General features: G+C 37.3%; 1 protein-coding gene across 2 annotated transcripts; it reads left to right on the forward strand.

Moving 5' to 3' along the window:
- Positions 1–66: 66 nt before the first annotated feature.
- On the forward strand, positions 67–1,947 carry LOC131662622 (protein LEO1 homolog). 2 transcript variants are annotated; one of them, XM_058932452.1, is made up of 4 exons: positions 67–197; positions 346–434; positions 524–769; positions 1,616–1,947. In XM_058932452.1, the coding sequence occupies exons 2-4, from the start codon at positions 420–422 to the stop codon at positions 1,796–1,798; spliced, it is 444 nt and encodes a 147-aa protein (XP_058788435.1). In that variant the 5' UTR covers positions 67–197; positions 346–419; the 3' UTR covers positions 1,799–1,947. The 2 variants fall into 2 exon arrangements, with proteins under 2 accessions (XP_058788435.1, XP_058788436.1); XM_058932453.1 differs by having other exon boundaries at positions 530–769.
- The last annotated feature ends 14,481 nt before the right edge of the window (positions 1,948–16,428 follow it).

A 16,428-nucleotide genomic window follows, 5' to 3' on the forward strand; every position in this document is an offset into this window, starting at 1 on the left:
AATCATACAAATTAGTCACATACTTATATTATGTCTAAAATACAATAATCCAACCCTATCATTTCCAGGCTGACAGTCAGACTATCAGGGATAACGTAATTCTTAACCGTAAGCCTGGAAAAGTGAATCAGAAATATGCTCCAACTGAGAGGAGGCGCTAACTTTCTCCTGGGTTTTTAGAGGATGCCGTTGGCGAGGTATAAATTTGAATTGTTCCTGGAGACACTGCTGTCTTTTTTTAGGTGTTATGTAATTGCTGCAATATTCTCTAAGCGTATCTTCCTACTTAAAGTGTGTCAGTTCCATTATTTATCAATGCTCCCTTTCTTCCGGATGCTGAAGCAGATTATTTTGAACCACGTCGTAAACGTCACTTTGAGGATGAGTTGGAAGTAGAAGTCCGAGCAGAGAAAAGGATTATGAATGCTACGAAGGTATTATTATTTTGTCTTTAGGAATTGTACTTTTTGTTGATTATGTTTGCATTAACATTTGTAGTGAAGGTTAATATCTGGAACTCTAGTCACAGAAACCGAGGGACATTCCTCGTAAGTCATCTTTTCCACCAGCAAAATCCTCACGGAACCCAGTGGGTTACCCAGATGACGAAAGAGAGGAATCTGAATATGAAACTGATGATAACGAGGAAGAAATACCTCATTCACGTAAGAGGGATGATGATACTGAGCCGGAGTACGAGGACTCCAAAAATGATTATGAAGAAACCGCTCAAGCTGATGCTGCTGCTTCAGACGAGGAAGAAGAGGAGGTACTGAAATATTTTATTATATAATAATTTTCTTTAATTCTGGACTCGAGTTATTTCTAATTATTCAGTTTATTTCCTGACAGTGCACTATTTTCTTTTGGTTCGTAAAAACCAATTTTAACTTTGTTCAATAGACTATTTTTATGTCTCCGCTGGGGAGAGTGAAACACTAGTGATTATAATGAGTGTTTGAATGTGTGCAATTTTTTGCACATGACTTACAGTTTTCTTGTAAGTTGTTACATGTGAGATAAAGTTTTTTGTACATATATTGAGATCCTAATGTGCCATGATTCATGTCGGGAACTTCGAAACTTCGTATCCAAACCAAATAAATTTGACCGTTTTGGATTTGAAAATGGGTGATTAACCCACCAACCCAATATTCGGGCTGGTTTGAGTTGGGTCATCAGGTCTAATAGTTTTAAGAGTATGATGGGAAACTGGCCCTATGAGATAACTTCTGAAAGTAACAAGATATTATATATATATTTTTATTTTCAAAAGATATCTCAACCGACAATGAGAAAATCAATGGTTGATATGTTAAACATATCCATAATTTGTTAAACATTACCTATTATCGACTGCTGATTTATTCATCTATTGTTGAGATTACTTTATCCTCTAAGTGAATTACTCCCTCAGCAAAATCACTTTATGTTATTGATACGGTAATATTCACGTGGGAGTATGGTTATATAGAATAGGAGAGGTATTTGTTTTGTTTACTTTTGGTAGAGTGACGAAGGACCACCTTTCGGCCATAACTCAATTTAATGCATGAATATTACTCAGCATTTCCATTTTGTTCAAATTCAATACTAATTCGATGGTTACTTGCAGGAAATGAAGCATAAGAGTCTAGATTTAAAGGGTAAGGTCAAAAGGAAAGGCTTTGAATCTGATGAAAACTCTCCTCCTACAAAACCATCAACCAATCGGCGAATGACTGTTGTGTCTGACAGTGATGATGATCGAAACTTCGCAAGTCTGATTTTCATTTTGTGTAGCCTTAACCTTTGTTGATATTTGTAAATATAGTGTTAAGAATATTTGTATATAGAATAGTCCCACATCAACTATATTATGTAATTAGCTATAATCTCTCTATATATAATAAAGTCTTCGTAGTGCTTTACAAGACACACGGTTTATTCAAATGCCTCTTAGTCTTTCGTATCTTAACATGGTATCAGAGTCTCGTTTAAGATCCGGTGGGCCACCTTCTATGGTTTCCGCTATCGGGCCACCCGCCATTTATTTCCACGCTCCAGTTGTCTAGTCCTGGGCGTGAGGGGGTGTGTTAAGAGTCCCACATCGGACAATATATGGCCTGAACATGTCCTTATAAGTGGAGGCAATCCTCACCCTACAAGCCGGTTTTGTAGGGTTGTGTTAGGCCCAACCACATTTCCTTCTAAGAGGAAATTCTTCGCCGTGTTTTACCCGGTTGACCTACTGTCTTCCGGTGAGAAATTTCCTTCTGCAAACCGTGTCATCTCTCCGGTTTGTCTCTATTTTTTTTGGCGACTTTTTCGGTACTGTTCATCGTGCGTACTGTTCATCAACCGGTACTGTTCACCGGCGAGGTACTGTTCATCAAAAAAAATTTTTTTTTTTTTGCTCAGTTTTGTTCTCTGATCGCAGATCCGCTCTCGGTTTATTCTTCCGACTCGCAAAAATCTACCCTCCAGTACAAACAGCCCCGTTCTTGTTAACTTGAAGCTATGGGAGACTCGTTTACTAAAGTTCTGCTAATCCCATGTGAAAAACTAACCGGATCAGCAAACTATAACATATGGGCTCGTGCTGTCGATATGTGGTTTCACGGTCAGGGATTTGAAGAGCACCTAACCACAAAATTGTCTGCCGTTGCAACCGACAAACTCGCTAAATGGAAGAAAACTGATGCCTCTCCGTGTACTGTGTTGTGGTTTTCTATAGCACCTAACCTCCAAGCTCAGTACCAAGCCTACTCCACTTGTTATGAGGTATGGGAAAAGGCCAAGAAAGTCTTTTCCAACGACGTTCACTCTCTATACAGTGTCATCCACAAACTCAACACACTGACGTTGGAAAATATGGATGTGCAAGCTTATCTGAGTAAGCTTGATGCCTTGAAAGCCAGTTATGAAACCCTCATGCCTTACGCAAAAGATGCAACAGCTCATGCCGAACAGCAGAGTAAATATTTCATGGTCATGGCACTTAAAGGACTACCATCAGAACTCGAATCCGTTCGTAACCAGATTTTATCAGGTACTATTGTTCCTAGCTATGATACAGTTAGTGAACAACTGTTGCGCTTGGCTACACCTCATGAGTTTGGTCCGGTTTCTCCTCCATCTATTGCTGCTCCAACACCAGGTGACACTGCTGCCCTTGCATCTCTTGGAAACAATCACAATCGCCTTCGAGGAGGGTCATCCAACTCCAAACCTCGTCCCAAGTGTGACCATTGTAATCGGCTTGGGCATACTATAGACCGTTGCTGGAAGCTGCATGGCAGACCTCCACGTCAGGTAAATGCAGCTCAAATTGATTATCCCGATACTATGCAGACTTCACCTTCACTTCAAAATCCTACGCCAAGCTACGACGATTTTCTCAGGTGGTGTAAGACTAATCAGAACTCTGGTTCCACGGCTTCGGTTGCACACATTGGTAATTCATCTGTTTGCCTCTCTCAATCATCTCCTCTTGGTCCTTGGGTCCTCGATTCTGGTGCGTCTGATCATGTTACCGGTAATAAAGGTTTTTTCTCTTCCATCTCTACTTCTGGTTTCTTACCTAGTATAACCGCCGCAAATGGTTCTAAAACCCAATCCCAAGGGATTGGTACTGTTCAAATCCTACCATCTCTCTCTGTTACTTCTGTCCTATATGTACCTAATTGTCCGTTTAATTTACTGTCAGTCAGTCGTTTAACTCGTGCCCTTAATTGTTCTATCACCTTTACTAATAGTGCTGTTACTTTGCAGGATCGGAGTTCGGGGAAGACGATTGGCGTCGGATGTGAGTCTCAAGGCCTCTACTACTTCTCTGCGTCATCCACCAGATGCTCTGCCACAGATTCTCCACTCATTATACATGCGCAGTTAGGTCATCCAGGTCTCTCCAAGCTCCAAAAGATGGTGTCCAGCTTATCTAAATTATCTAGTTTACATTGTGAGTCTTGTCAGTTAGGGAAACATACTCGTAGTCACTTTCTCAATCGAGTCAATAAACGGGCTGCGTCCCCTTTTGCTTTAGTTCACTCCGATGTTTGGGGTCCTTCGCGTACTGAGTCTACTTTTGGGTCTAGGTATTTTGTCACTTTTATTGATGATTTTTCACGTTGCACGTGGCTATTTTTAATGAAGAACAGATCAGAATTGTTTTCTATTTTTGAAAAATTTTATCAAGAAATAAGAACCCAGTTTGGCTTGTCTATCCGTACCTTAAGAAGTGACAATGCACGCGAATATTTATCTCAACAATTTCAAATTTTTATGTCATCCAATGGTATTCTGCACCAAACATCTTGTCCCCATACACCTCAACAAAATGGGGTAGCCGAACGTAAAAATCGGCATCTCGTAGAAACCACTCGGACCCTACTTCTCCATGGTAATGTTCCTCTCCGGTTTTGGGGGGATGTGGTGCTCACGGCATGTTACCTCATTAATCGCATGCCCTCATCTGTCCTTAATAATAAAATCCCTCACTCAATCCTGTTTCCAAACTCTCCTCTTCACCCAGTTCCTCCTCGAGTTTTCGGGTCTACGTGTTTTGTACACAATCTCTCCCCTGGTCTTGATAAACTATCAGCTCGATCACTAAAGTGTATCTTTCTTGGTTATCATCGATCCCAAAAGGGATATCGTTGCTACTCACATACTCTACAACGATACCTCGTATCGGCCGATGTTACCTTCTTCGAGTCAATTCCATACTTCGAGTCCAGCTAAGTAACTCCGGAACCCCTTCAGGAAAGTACTCCTACACCTCTTCCGGAAGTCTCATTTCCCCTTATCCCCCACCATTCAAGCCTTACGGTTGACCCTCCCACTACTCGCCCATTTCAAACATATCAGCGTCGCCAACCCACTTCTGTCGTACCTATTCCTGAGGCAGTACCTGTCCCTGAGGTCTTTGCAGACTCTCCTCCGACGCCTTCGCCATCACCGGATCCGATCCCGCAACCTGAGTCCGATCTTCCGATTGCTCTTCGAAAAGGTATACGTCAAACACGGAATCCTTCTCCATATTATATTGATTTATGTTATCATCGTCTTTCTCCTTTGCAGTATACTTGCTTGTCTTCTTTGTCTTCTGTTTCTATTCCTAACACTCCAGTGGAGGCAAACAATGATTGACGTAATGTGTGCTCTTCAAAGCAGTGGTACTTGGGAACTGGTTCATCTACCCCCTGGGAAATCGTTAGTAGGTTGTCGTTGGCTTTACACAGTGAAGGTTGGTCCAGATGGTAAGATTGATCGTTTTAAAGCTCGTTTGGTAGCCAAAGGATACACTCAGATTTTTGGGTTGGATTATAGTGATACTTTCTCGCCTGTAGCCAAGATGGCATCTGTTCGACTTCTTCTAGCCATTGCAGCCATTCGACATTGGCCTCTTCATCAACTTGACATCAAAAATGCCTTTTTACATGGTGATCTTGAAGAGGAAGTATATATGGAGCAACCACCTGGGTTTGTTGCTCAGGGGGAGTCCTCACAAATGGTTTGTAGGCTACACATGTCTCTTTATGGTCTTAAACAGTCTCCGAGAGCTTGGTTTGGCAGATTCAGCACTGTAGTACAACAATTTAGTATGGTCCGTAGTGAAGCTGATCACTCTGTGTTTTATCGTCACTCTGCCCAATGGTGTATCTATCTTATTGTATATGTGGATGATATTGTGATAACTGGCAGTGATCATCAAGGAATACTCCAGTTGAAACAACATCTCTCGAATCAATTTCAAACAAAAGATCTTGGTAAACTCCGCTATTTCTTGGGAATTGAGGTGGCCCAATCTAAAGATGGCTTGGTGATATCCCAGCGGAAATATGTTATGGATATTTTGCAAGAAACAGGGTTGTTGAACGCTAAACCAGCTGATACTCCTATGGATCCAAGTGTCAAATTGCTACCCAATCAGGGGGAGCCTCTATCTGATCCAGGTAGGTATAGGAGATTGGTTGGAAAGTTGAATTATCTCACAGTCACTCGTCCGGACATCTCTTTTGCAATTAGTGTGGTAAGCCAATTCTTAAATTCTCCTTGCCAAGAACACATGGATGCTGTTGTCCGGATTCTGAGATACATCAAGTGTGCTCCAGGAAAAGGTCTCGTGTATGAAGATAAAGGACATACTCAGATAGTTGGATACTCTGATGCTGATTGGGCAGGGTCACCCATTGATAGACGATCCACTTCTGGGTATTGTGTACTTGTTGGAGGAAACCTTATATCCTGGAAAAGTAAGAAACAAAATATAGTTGCAAGATCAAGTGCCGAGGCAGAGTATAGGGCCATGGCAATGGCAACATGCAAACTCATTTGGTTAAAACAGTTACTCAAAGAACTTCAAATTGAAGAAGCAAGATCAATGACACTTATTTGTGATAATCAAGCTGCATTGCACATTGCTTCAAATCCAGTCTTCCATGAAAGAACCAAACATATTGAGATAGACTGTCACTTTGTCAGAGAGAAGATTGAATCAGGCGAAATTGTTACAAGTTTTGTCAACTCCAATGATCAATTAGCAGATGTGTTTACAAAATCCCTGCGAAGTCCCAGAACTAATTATATATGTGACAAGCTTGGTGCATTTGACTTATATGCTCAAGCTTGAGGGGGAGTGTTGATATTTGTAAATATAGTGTTAAGAATATTTGTATATAGAATAGTCCCACATCGACTATATTATGTAATTAGCTATAATCTCTCTATATATAATAAAGTCTCCGTTGTGCTTTACAAGACACACGATTTATTCAAATGCCTCTTAGTCTTTCGTATCTTAACAACCTTAAATATATTGCATGGATTTGTTCCAAGTTAGTCATTCGCTTTTAGATTCATATGTAGATTCCTCTATGATTCAGGATCTTGCAATTGGAATTTGGAAGCAACATTACTATCATTCTTCCTACAATATAAACATCTGTTATAAAAAGTTTGTTACAAGTATAATTTTCATGAATTTGTTTTCTGAAGTGGTTGAGGAAGTCATTTCGCATCAGATATAAACTTTCATATGCATTTTCTCTTTATAAATAGTTTGGGCTTGGATAACTCTCTCTCTCTCTCTGAAAAGTATTTAGATATGTGATTTTTTTTCTTTATTTTCACAATTATTTTTCTTAGTCAATATTTTCACAATTCTTAACAATTGTATTTGTGTGCAATTCAGGATTATATTATACGACATAGAATAAAAAATAAAAAAAGAAAAACACATCTTTTGAAACTAAGGGATTTTGTTTTATGAAGTGGTTGAGGAATTCATTTCGCATGAGATATAAACTCTCATAAGCATTTTCTTTATAAATAGTTTGGGCTTGGATAACTCTCCTTTTGAAAAGTATTTAGATATATGATTTTTTTTCTTTATTTTCATAATTATTTTTCTTAGTCGATATTTTCACAATTCTTAACCACTGTATTTGTGTGCGCAAATTCACGATTATATTATACGACATAGAATAAAAAAAAAATAAAAAAAAACACATCTTATAAAACTAAGCGATTTTGGTTAGGTGTTATGATTATAAAATCATTTAGTTAAATATTTCTTCTATTTTTACTATCTCACTTTACAAAAAAAATTATATAAATTATAATTTATTTTACATTATATATAAATGATTAATATTATTTTTTATCATACTATTTTGTGTTTATTATTCTCTCTTTTAACTTTTTTAATTAATTTTTTATAAAACTAATAAAATATAATTTTGTAAAATAACTCAAAATTTATATTTCTTAAACAACATTAATTATATTTCTTATTATATTTGAAAGCGAAAAAATAACTTATAATAAAAATAAAAAAAAAAATAAAAAAATATTAGTAAAAGCAATTGTCATCTGATACTATTAATTTTTTGCTTCAATAATCGATTTAGAGATTGAAAATTTTCGGTCACTATATTATACACCAACATTTGATAAAAAAATATTTATCACTAAATCGGTCACTAAAAAAATTAAAGTGTAAAATTAAATAAATAATAAATATACGATATATATATATATATATATATATATATATATATATATATATATATATATATCAGTTTTTTGAAATGTAAGGTACTTCCGTAGATGCATCTACGAAAGAGTTCCGTAGGTGCACATACGGAAGTAAATTTGTTTTTTTTCCTTTTGTTGTTATAGCTAAATTGTATCTAGCTCAATTTTATTTGTAATACAATGTAGACATTATGGCCGACCATCCAGAAAGACTTAAACGTGGGAGAGTAACACATCATGCCTCCGTGAGGCGTGAACGGATGCAGGTAGTGAGGCGTGAACGGATGCAGGTAGTGTCACAGGTGACTAATGGAGTTGCCGTTCTAAAAGATGTACCTGCTACACCCGTTCTAATAGGGCCTTCTCCATCCGTTCCAGCTAAGGGGCCTTCCACATCTACTACCTCATCCCGGAGGCCTCAGGATGATGGTGAGGGTTCTTCACAGACGCCCTTCGCCCACAGACGTCGCATTTGCCGGTTATTATATTACCTTGAAAAAAAATTAATTTTATAATAAAAAAACATTTTCTACACCACACACTCTTAAAATATCCATCCAAAAATTCAAATAGGCCGAATTGTGTTCCCTTAAATTAGAGGACTTAACCTGCCACGTCTTAAATTATAAATTGCATCCTCCTGTATTGATTTCTTCCAAAAATACTTTTGTGTGAAGTGGATAATATTTTCGAATGAAATTTTTGGTAGAGTAGATGAAATTTTCGCTAGTTGAAATTTTTCGGTATTTGTAAACTATCGGAAATTTCAAATTTAACATAGAATACCGGAAATTTTTGTTATACTGAAATTTCCGGTGGTTTTCTCATTTTGAATTTCTTAATGATCAGAATTTTGCCGACATGTTTGGAGGGTTCTGATTGGATCAACAAATTTGCGTGGTTTAGAACTAATCTTCATTTGTATAAATAGATGCATACTCCCTCCACTCTCTTTTATAAGCAAATTTGAATTTTTAGATTCATTCAATAAATGATGTATTTAGTTTATATATAGACTTGATACATCATTTAATCAATGTATCTAAAAGGTTAAAATTTGATCAGCCATTGTTTAATAAATGATGTAGTATCATATGAAATCTTAAATTGTAGCCCTTGTTTGCAAAATTGATGCTTGATGTAGTATCATGAATTCACTTGATCAAACTCATCCATCATTAATATTTTCTTGAAATTTGACTTGATATGACCATGATTCACCAAAATACCTTAAAGTCAAAGTTTGACTTTTAAGCACTTGTGTTGACTTTTTTCAGATGAACCAAGTAACTTTAAAACTAATGAAACCCTAGAATCATGAAGCAATCCTTAGCATCTGGAGACACCTTAAGGACTATAAAATGATGATTTTGATGATCCTTTGAACAATGCACCTTGAAAGCCTAAATCTTGATTTTCACTTGATAGAAGCAAAAACCATAAATCATTTCAAAACTCTGATGAACCAAAGATGAAACCTGTAATACAGTGAACTGACTTTATTCGAAATGTCGCGGTAAGCAAGAGTCGCCACCGACTTTTATTTTATCCAAATATTCAGAAAGGCTAAAAGAACAGAAAAAAACATTTTTAAAGAAAATAGGGTTCGGGGGGTAATTTATGCAAACGGAAGGTGTAAGGCACCCTTTGCATCCATGGTTATCCATGGGCTCTTAATTGCTTTGCTCTTTGAAAGAAATGTAGAAGAAGAGAATACGGACTTTAGCTCGTAAATGAGCGTAGCCATATTGAAGGTTTATGAAAAAAGTGTAGAAAAAGATTTTTTAGAGCAAGGCAATTAGGAGCAATTACCTGGTTAGATGAAAAATGTTCTTTAGCCTTTCAGGGTGAAAGGGTCTATCCATACCATAAGAGGGCAGGAAGTCTTTCGTTTGGATGTTAACGGGTCATCGAGTTATCGTTCGCCATAAAACTGTCCCATGCCATAGAGGGGCAGGTAGTCTAAGGGAAAGATCAAAATAGCCTTCTTCGTTAGGCAACCAGAGGATACCTCAGCCCTTCGTAGGCAACTTCCGAGGGACGAGATCATATTTAGTGTATCGAAGGCAGCATCATGGACTTAGGATCTTTGCATTAGTCGAGGCAACATGGCTGAGGTATCCTCGTATTCGAGGGACAAGGCTATTCTGAAAAAAAACACAAGGCAACAGACAACAGGTAACAGGCAACCAGAGGGGTACCATAAAAGGTACGTGGGTGCAACAATCACGTGATCAGATTTGATTATATTATCTTGTAATTAGGTGATTCTAATTTGATTAACAAGCTTGCACTCCCTAGAATTACTAACCACACAATAATATGGGGAAGGGGAAAAGAAACCAGCGGATCAATAACGCAATAGGTTTGACATAAATAATAATTAAAGCAGAAAATAAATGAGGTTAATTTTAGGGTTACCAACTATTGAGCTTTGACGGTTGGCTAACCCTAAAAATTGGGAAAAAGAGAAAACAAATGCAAAGGGGTGAGTGCATTATCAATTCATCGACAGTTAAAGCTAACCCTAATTTAATAAAAAATGGCAAAAGAAAATTAAAGATAAATATGAAATAAGACTTAGCTTTTGATCTGATATGGTTCGTAGTCGGGGGTAGCCTCGAGGTTAACCCTGAAAAGTTGGCTAAAATAGACAGCAAAAGAAGTGAGTGCAAAAGAGTTCATTGACTTTCGAGGTTTTAACCCTAATAACAATTTTATAAGGCAAATAAACATTCAAAAGAAAATAAAATCGGGACTTAGCTTTGTAATAGGCGTGGCGCACAGTCGGATGAAACCCTGTTGCTAACCCTGAAAAATGCACAAAGAAATATTTTTTCAGTGTAGGGAGTGATCTTCGTAAACCCTGATTAGGGTACGAATTAATATGATTAACAGAATAAATAAAATCAATTTAATTAATTATTGGTTTTTCAACCTAATTAATTAAATCGATGAAAATAGGGTTTCAATTAAATCCCCTAACCCTAATATGTATATTTATCATTTAATAAAAAAAACTTGATAATTAATCTAAACAATCAATTTAAACATTTTAATTATTTAAATCAAATAAAAAGTATTATTAGTAATTAAATAAATATTTTTATTTTTAGTATTTTATGAAAAAAAAGAAAATTTTTAGGAGAAGTTTCAATTAAAAAGATTTTTGAAAAGAATTATATAAAATAAAACAAATAAATAATATATGGCAAAATAGTACTTGAACAAATAAAATTAAGAAGATTGGGAAACTTAGCTTGGATCGTATGCTGTAGGGCTTTGCGTGTCCATGGTGTTCCTACGTATCCAGATGCGTTGGATCTGTTTCGCTTGAGATCTTGTGGTGATGATTTGAAGGTCCATGGCGTGCATGAGTTGGTCAAGCGCATGGAATCTGAGAACAAGAGAATTCAAAGAAATTATAACAAAATAAACGCGAGGGGTAGGGATCGAACACGCACCCTTGCGTGTTAAAGCTTTAAGATGCATTCTCTACCGCTGGGCCATTTGTCTTGCGCTGTTAAGAAAGCAAACAACAATAATAATATTTGAAACCTAAATAATTCCAAAATTGAAACAGAATTCCCGCCCAGGCTCCTTCTTCCTCGTCGATTTTTCTGGAAACGCAACAACATCTTCAGTTGTTGCTACAGACTCTCATCATCCCAACCTGCAATAAATCATCAAACAAAACGCAATAATAATCCCAATTGGTTGTAAACGCCCCTACGAATTCATTGGAACACCTAATTCGGTCAAAAATTGCTTCTAGAACAGATTCCCAATTTGTGAGGTTGAAACCCTAGCCATGGTAAGTCGTTCAATTCATCATCAAAATCAAATTAACCATCCAGAAAGTTCATAAACATCAATATAAACACGAATATACGATCAAATTCAATTTATAATATGTGTATGATGGAAATCGAAATTGGGAAATTTGCTCAAACCGTGACCAATGATGGTGCGATTCTGGAAGTGCTTGATGACTTGTAGTAACCCAGAATGCTTCAGAGAAGGTCGAAGACTTGACCTTGATGCTTGGAACGCCCTCAATCAACCTGGGATTTTGTCTGCTATGTAGCTTTTTTTTCACGATTTTTAAAGCTTGGAATAGGGGTTCCTGCCGCTGCCAAAAATCGTCTTCTCCTCTTAGGAATATTATCTCTTTATAAGTCAGTAATTTAGGTCTTCATAAACTGCCTCAAATCAACCATTATTCGAAGATTGAGATTTGATTTCCAAATGATATAGAAATGTTCTAATTGTGGTCAATCATATCTCAATCATGCTTCAATAATATTCTTGAGCTCCAAAGAAATCTTTGATTGATTATTGATTAAAAAAAATCAAATCCATGCGCCTCTCACTACTTATTTGATGTTTTATTTTATTTATCTTGATTTATTTTAATTTAAATTAAGTAAAAAAATCAAAGATAAATGAAATAAAGATCATGGTCATGTACAAATGGGCCTAGAGGTATTCTAAAATGTCACACTTATGTTTACACCCCACCAAATTAGGCCCATTAACACCAACATTCAAAATTATTCAATTTTGACCTTTTGCATTTTCTCAAAAATGGCCTAACTTGTATCATCCATAACTTAGTCAATTTTGATCATGTGAATGTGTTATAGGACTTTTTAGAAATCTTAGAATGTCTTCTAAATGCTCTTTTTGATTTCATCTCAATTGAGTTTACCGTGTTCATGTACCACTTTTTGAGAAAAAATGACTTTTTGTTGACTTTCAAAAGGACTTGTAATGTTTTGACTTATATCTCTTAGGCGGAAGCATTTTCTGACCTTGGGCCCAACATAAAATTTGTAGAGAATTGAAATTTCTTTCAAAATTAGCTTTGGATGGGAAATTTCTGATGTTCTATGTGAAAGTTATGGCTGGTCAAAGTTCAATTGACTTTAGGTCCAAAAACCCTAATTTAGAAAGTTAGGTTTTTGATGATTTCTGAACTTTCCTCGATGAATCATGATTAATACTTGATCAAATGATGAATTATACTTCAAAATGAGGATGCTGACCAAAAATCAGGAATTTTGACTGTACTTTGATCACAGTTTGACTTTTAGATCAACCAGTCGATTGTTGATTGTTTGGGCCATTTGAGTGAGCAATCTTTTGAATCAGGACTTGAAACTTGGCATAGATATTCTTTGGATCGTATGAGAGGCCATGGGATGCTTCGGAGCCTTTGGTTCATTGATTTTCCTTCAGAACAACAAAACCCTAAATCTTTGAGCCTTGTTTAGGAGAGGGTGTCTTTGAGCTTTGTACTTTGATTTGAATTTGAATAGGAGAAATAGTGTGGGCAAATTTTGGGGTATGACAGCTGCACCTGTTCAATTGTCTTAAACCTGAAGATGTAGAGTGGTTTGTATGCCAGTCGGTATCTGAAGGTGGAAGATGATTGAACACTAGAATACCAAGAAGTTTGCCTTTGTCGGAGATGGGCTTGAAGATGCCATCCAGGTGTTTGGAGAAGATGTATGATTGAGATGGGCTTGAAGATGCCATCCAACTTGATATGCTTGAGAGTCAGAATACGTCGTACGTCAGACCGTTTCTGAGAGATTGACTTAGGTTGAGTCGTGCGTCAGACTGGGTCTAGTTTGCATCAGCAGATGTCTGGAAAACCGTGTGTTAGGCTGAAGGATGAGTCGTGCGTTAGACTAAATCCAATTTGCATCCGTAGATGTCTGGAAAACCGTGCGTTAGGTCGAAGGATGAGTCGTGCGTTAGACTAAATCCAAATTGCATCCGTAGATGTCTGGAAAACCGTGCATTAGGTTGAAGGATGAGTCGTGCGTTAGACTAAATCCAAATTGCATCCGTAGATGTATGGAAAACCGTGCGTTAGGTTGAAGGATGAGTCGTGCGTTAGACCAAATCCAAATTGCATCCGTAGATGTCTCGAAAACCGTGCGTTAGGTTGAAGGATGAGTCGTGCGTTAGACTAAATCCAAATTGCATCCGTAGATGTCTGGAAAACCATGCGTTAGGTTGAAGGATGAGTCGTGCGTTAGACTACATCCAATTTGCATCCGTAGATGTCTGGAAAACCGTGCGTTAGGTTGAAGGATAAGTCGTGCATTAGACTAAATCCAAATTGCATCCGTAGATGTCTGGAAAACCGTGCGTTAGGTTGAAGGAGTAGTCGTGCGTTAGACTAAATCCAAATTGCATCCGCAGATGTCTGGAAAACCGTGCGTTAGGTTGAAGGATGATTCGTGCGTTAGACTAAATCCAAATTGCATCCATAGATGTCTGAAAAACCGTGCGTTAGGTTGAAGGATGAGTCGTGCGTTAGACTAAATCCAAATTGCATCCGTAGATGTCTGGAAAACCGTGCGTTAGGTTGAATTTTGAATAAGATTCGAATCTTCGTAATGTACCTGTCAAATATTGTCAGTTTTTATGCATAGTTATGGTGCATGAGCTACGTGTTTCTCAAAATAAATGAGGAATATGCATATGAGGTAATGTATGCGATGTATGAATATGTTTATGATTTATGATGCATGACTATGATTTATGCTTTTTGAAACATCTTGATTGAGAAGATAAATCTTTTTGATCTTATCTTGGAGACGCTTGGTTGGGGAATTGTGATTTCTGCTTGGGGATGATCAGTAACTTGATGTACCCTGATTGGGGATGAGAGATGTCGGAGAACCGGTAGTGTTGAAGATATGAACTCTGTTGAGGAGCCATGTCTCTTGTTGAAAGTATTATATCTTCTTTAATGATTACTCTGTGGGGATATGATCTTGTGAAGCCAGAGTTGTGGGAAGGCATGGACGCCTTGAACATTGCCCCCAGTATTATAGTAACTACCATTCCTGGATTTGTATTGATTAGGACACACCACTGAGTATTGATCAAGATGTCAAACTGGACTTGCATAGATTTGCCCCTGCTAGTGGGGACTTTCGAAAGATTCGCCTCGTGAGGACCTTATGCGATGTGTACTCTGGGTGACATGCCCCTAGTACTTAGTATGATGCCCTTGTCTGATCGGGAAGTAGCTTCGGACCCACTTGGGTGCATGCCCCTGATTGTTGATGCTTCTGAGAGATTTTTGAAACTTGACCTAATTATCCCAAATTGATCCGGAAATAGTTTGAAACCCACTTGGGATGTATGCCTTTGATTATCCGGCATTTGAGAGACTCTTGGAATCTTGACCTGATTTCCCCAGATTGATGGGACAAAACATGTCGTGCCCCTTGTATACGTAGGAGACATTGCCTCTAGGGTGATCTTATCTGTCGGGATAACTGTTAGTCATTAGTTGTACTCTGTGCAGATTCTTCCTGTTGCTAACATTTGAAATTATGTAGCAGAATATGTTTAATAATGGATTCATGAGATGCAATGCATATGTCTGTCTTGAGTTTTTGAAAAACATTAAAACAAGAGATGTAAAAGCGTGATATTTGTAAAAACGTGATGTTTGTAAAAACGAAATATCAACTCAGCATTTTTGGTAAACCTTAAGGAGTCGGGATACCTTTTTTGGTGACAGTATGCTTTCGAACTAACCATGCTCCAGTTAGGACTTTCAAGGGTTGTAACGTGGCTTGGTTCACGGTTTAAGAAACAAAGGATAATGGCTCAAAAATTTATTTATACCCATCCCAATCTTCGTGACGTTCTTCGATCCTATGCTCAGTTAACCATGCGTTTAAGCCTTAGCAGAGCTTGAAGTCGTAACGTTGACATTTGATGATGGTTTCAGCACCGGCAGTTTATTTGGACATGCAGTCCTCCTTTTTTGTAATTCTTTTTCTCTTTTTTTTTTGAGGATTCGTAGTGACCTCTTTTTTTATATTGATTTTGTTATCCCTAACTTTTGCCTGAACTGTTTATTTTGAGATTACAGTCAGCAGGATGTTTCAATTTTATATAAGTCTCCTTCGTAGGTTTTGACTTGATAGCTTTTTTCTTTTGGTAGATGTTGACTGCCTGACTTAATGATTTCGGGAACCCATCATTATTCGTGTAGACAATAGCTAAGATAATTGAGTTAACTGAGAATCTACCCTGCCCCAGGTTATGATTAAGGGTTTTAAATCGTACAAGAAAGAAAACTCCTACGCCTTAGGCTCAAATGGGTTGACAAGGGATTAACATCCTTATATCTCCACTGTTTAGGAATTGAAACAATGCTTGTACATCGTCAGCACAGTCTGTTCAAAAGCATACTGTGTGAGGTTGCGGTATCATTTTCGTCATCCTCCCTCAAAAGGCTTACAGCTTAGCAGGAGTTGAGTATCACAAAAACATATGCAAAGTAAAGACATAATTTAAATGAGTGATAACGAAATAATTTATTCAAAACAAACATATGCAATGCACTGATGATGGTTATTAAAACATATA

This window comes from Vicia villosa, linkage group LG3 (genome assembly GCF_029867415.1).
Source record: "Vicia villosa cultivar HV-30 ecotype Madison, WI linkage group LG3, Vvil1.0, whole genome shotgun sequence".
In the NCBI taxonomy this organism is placed as follows: Eukaryota; Viridiplantae; Streptophyta; class Magnoliopsida; order Fabales; family Fabaceae; genus Vicia; species Vicia villosa.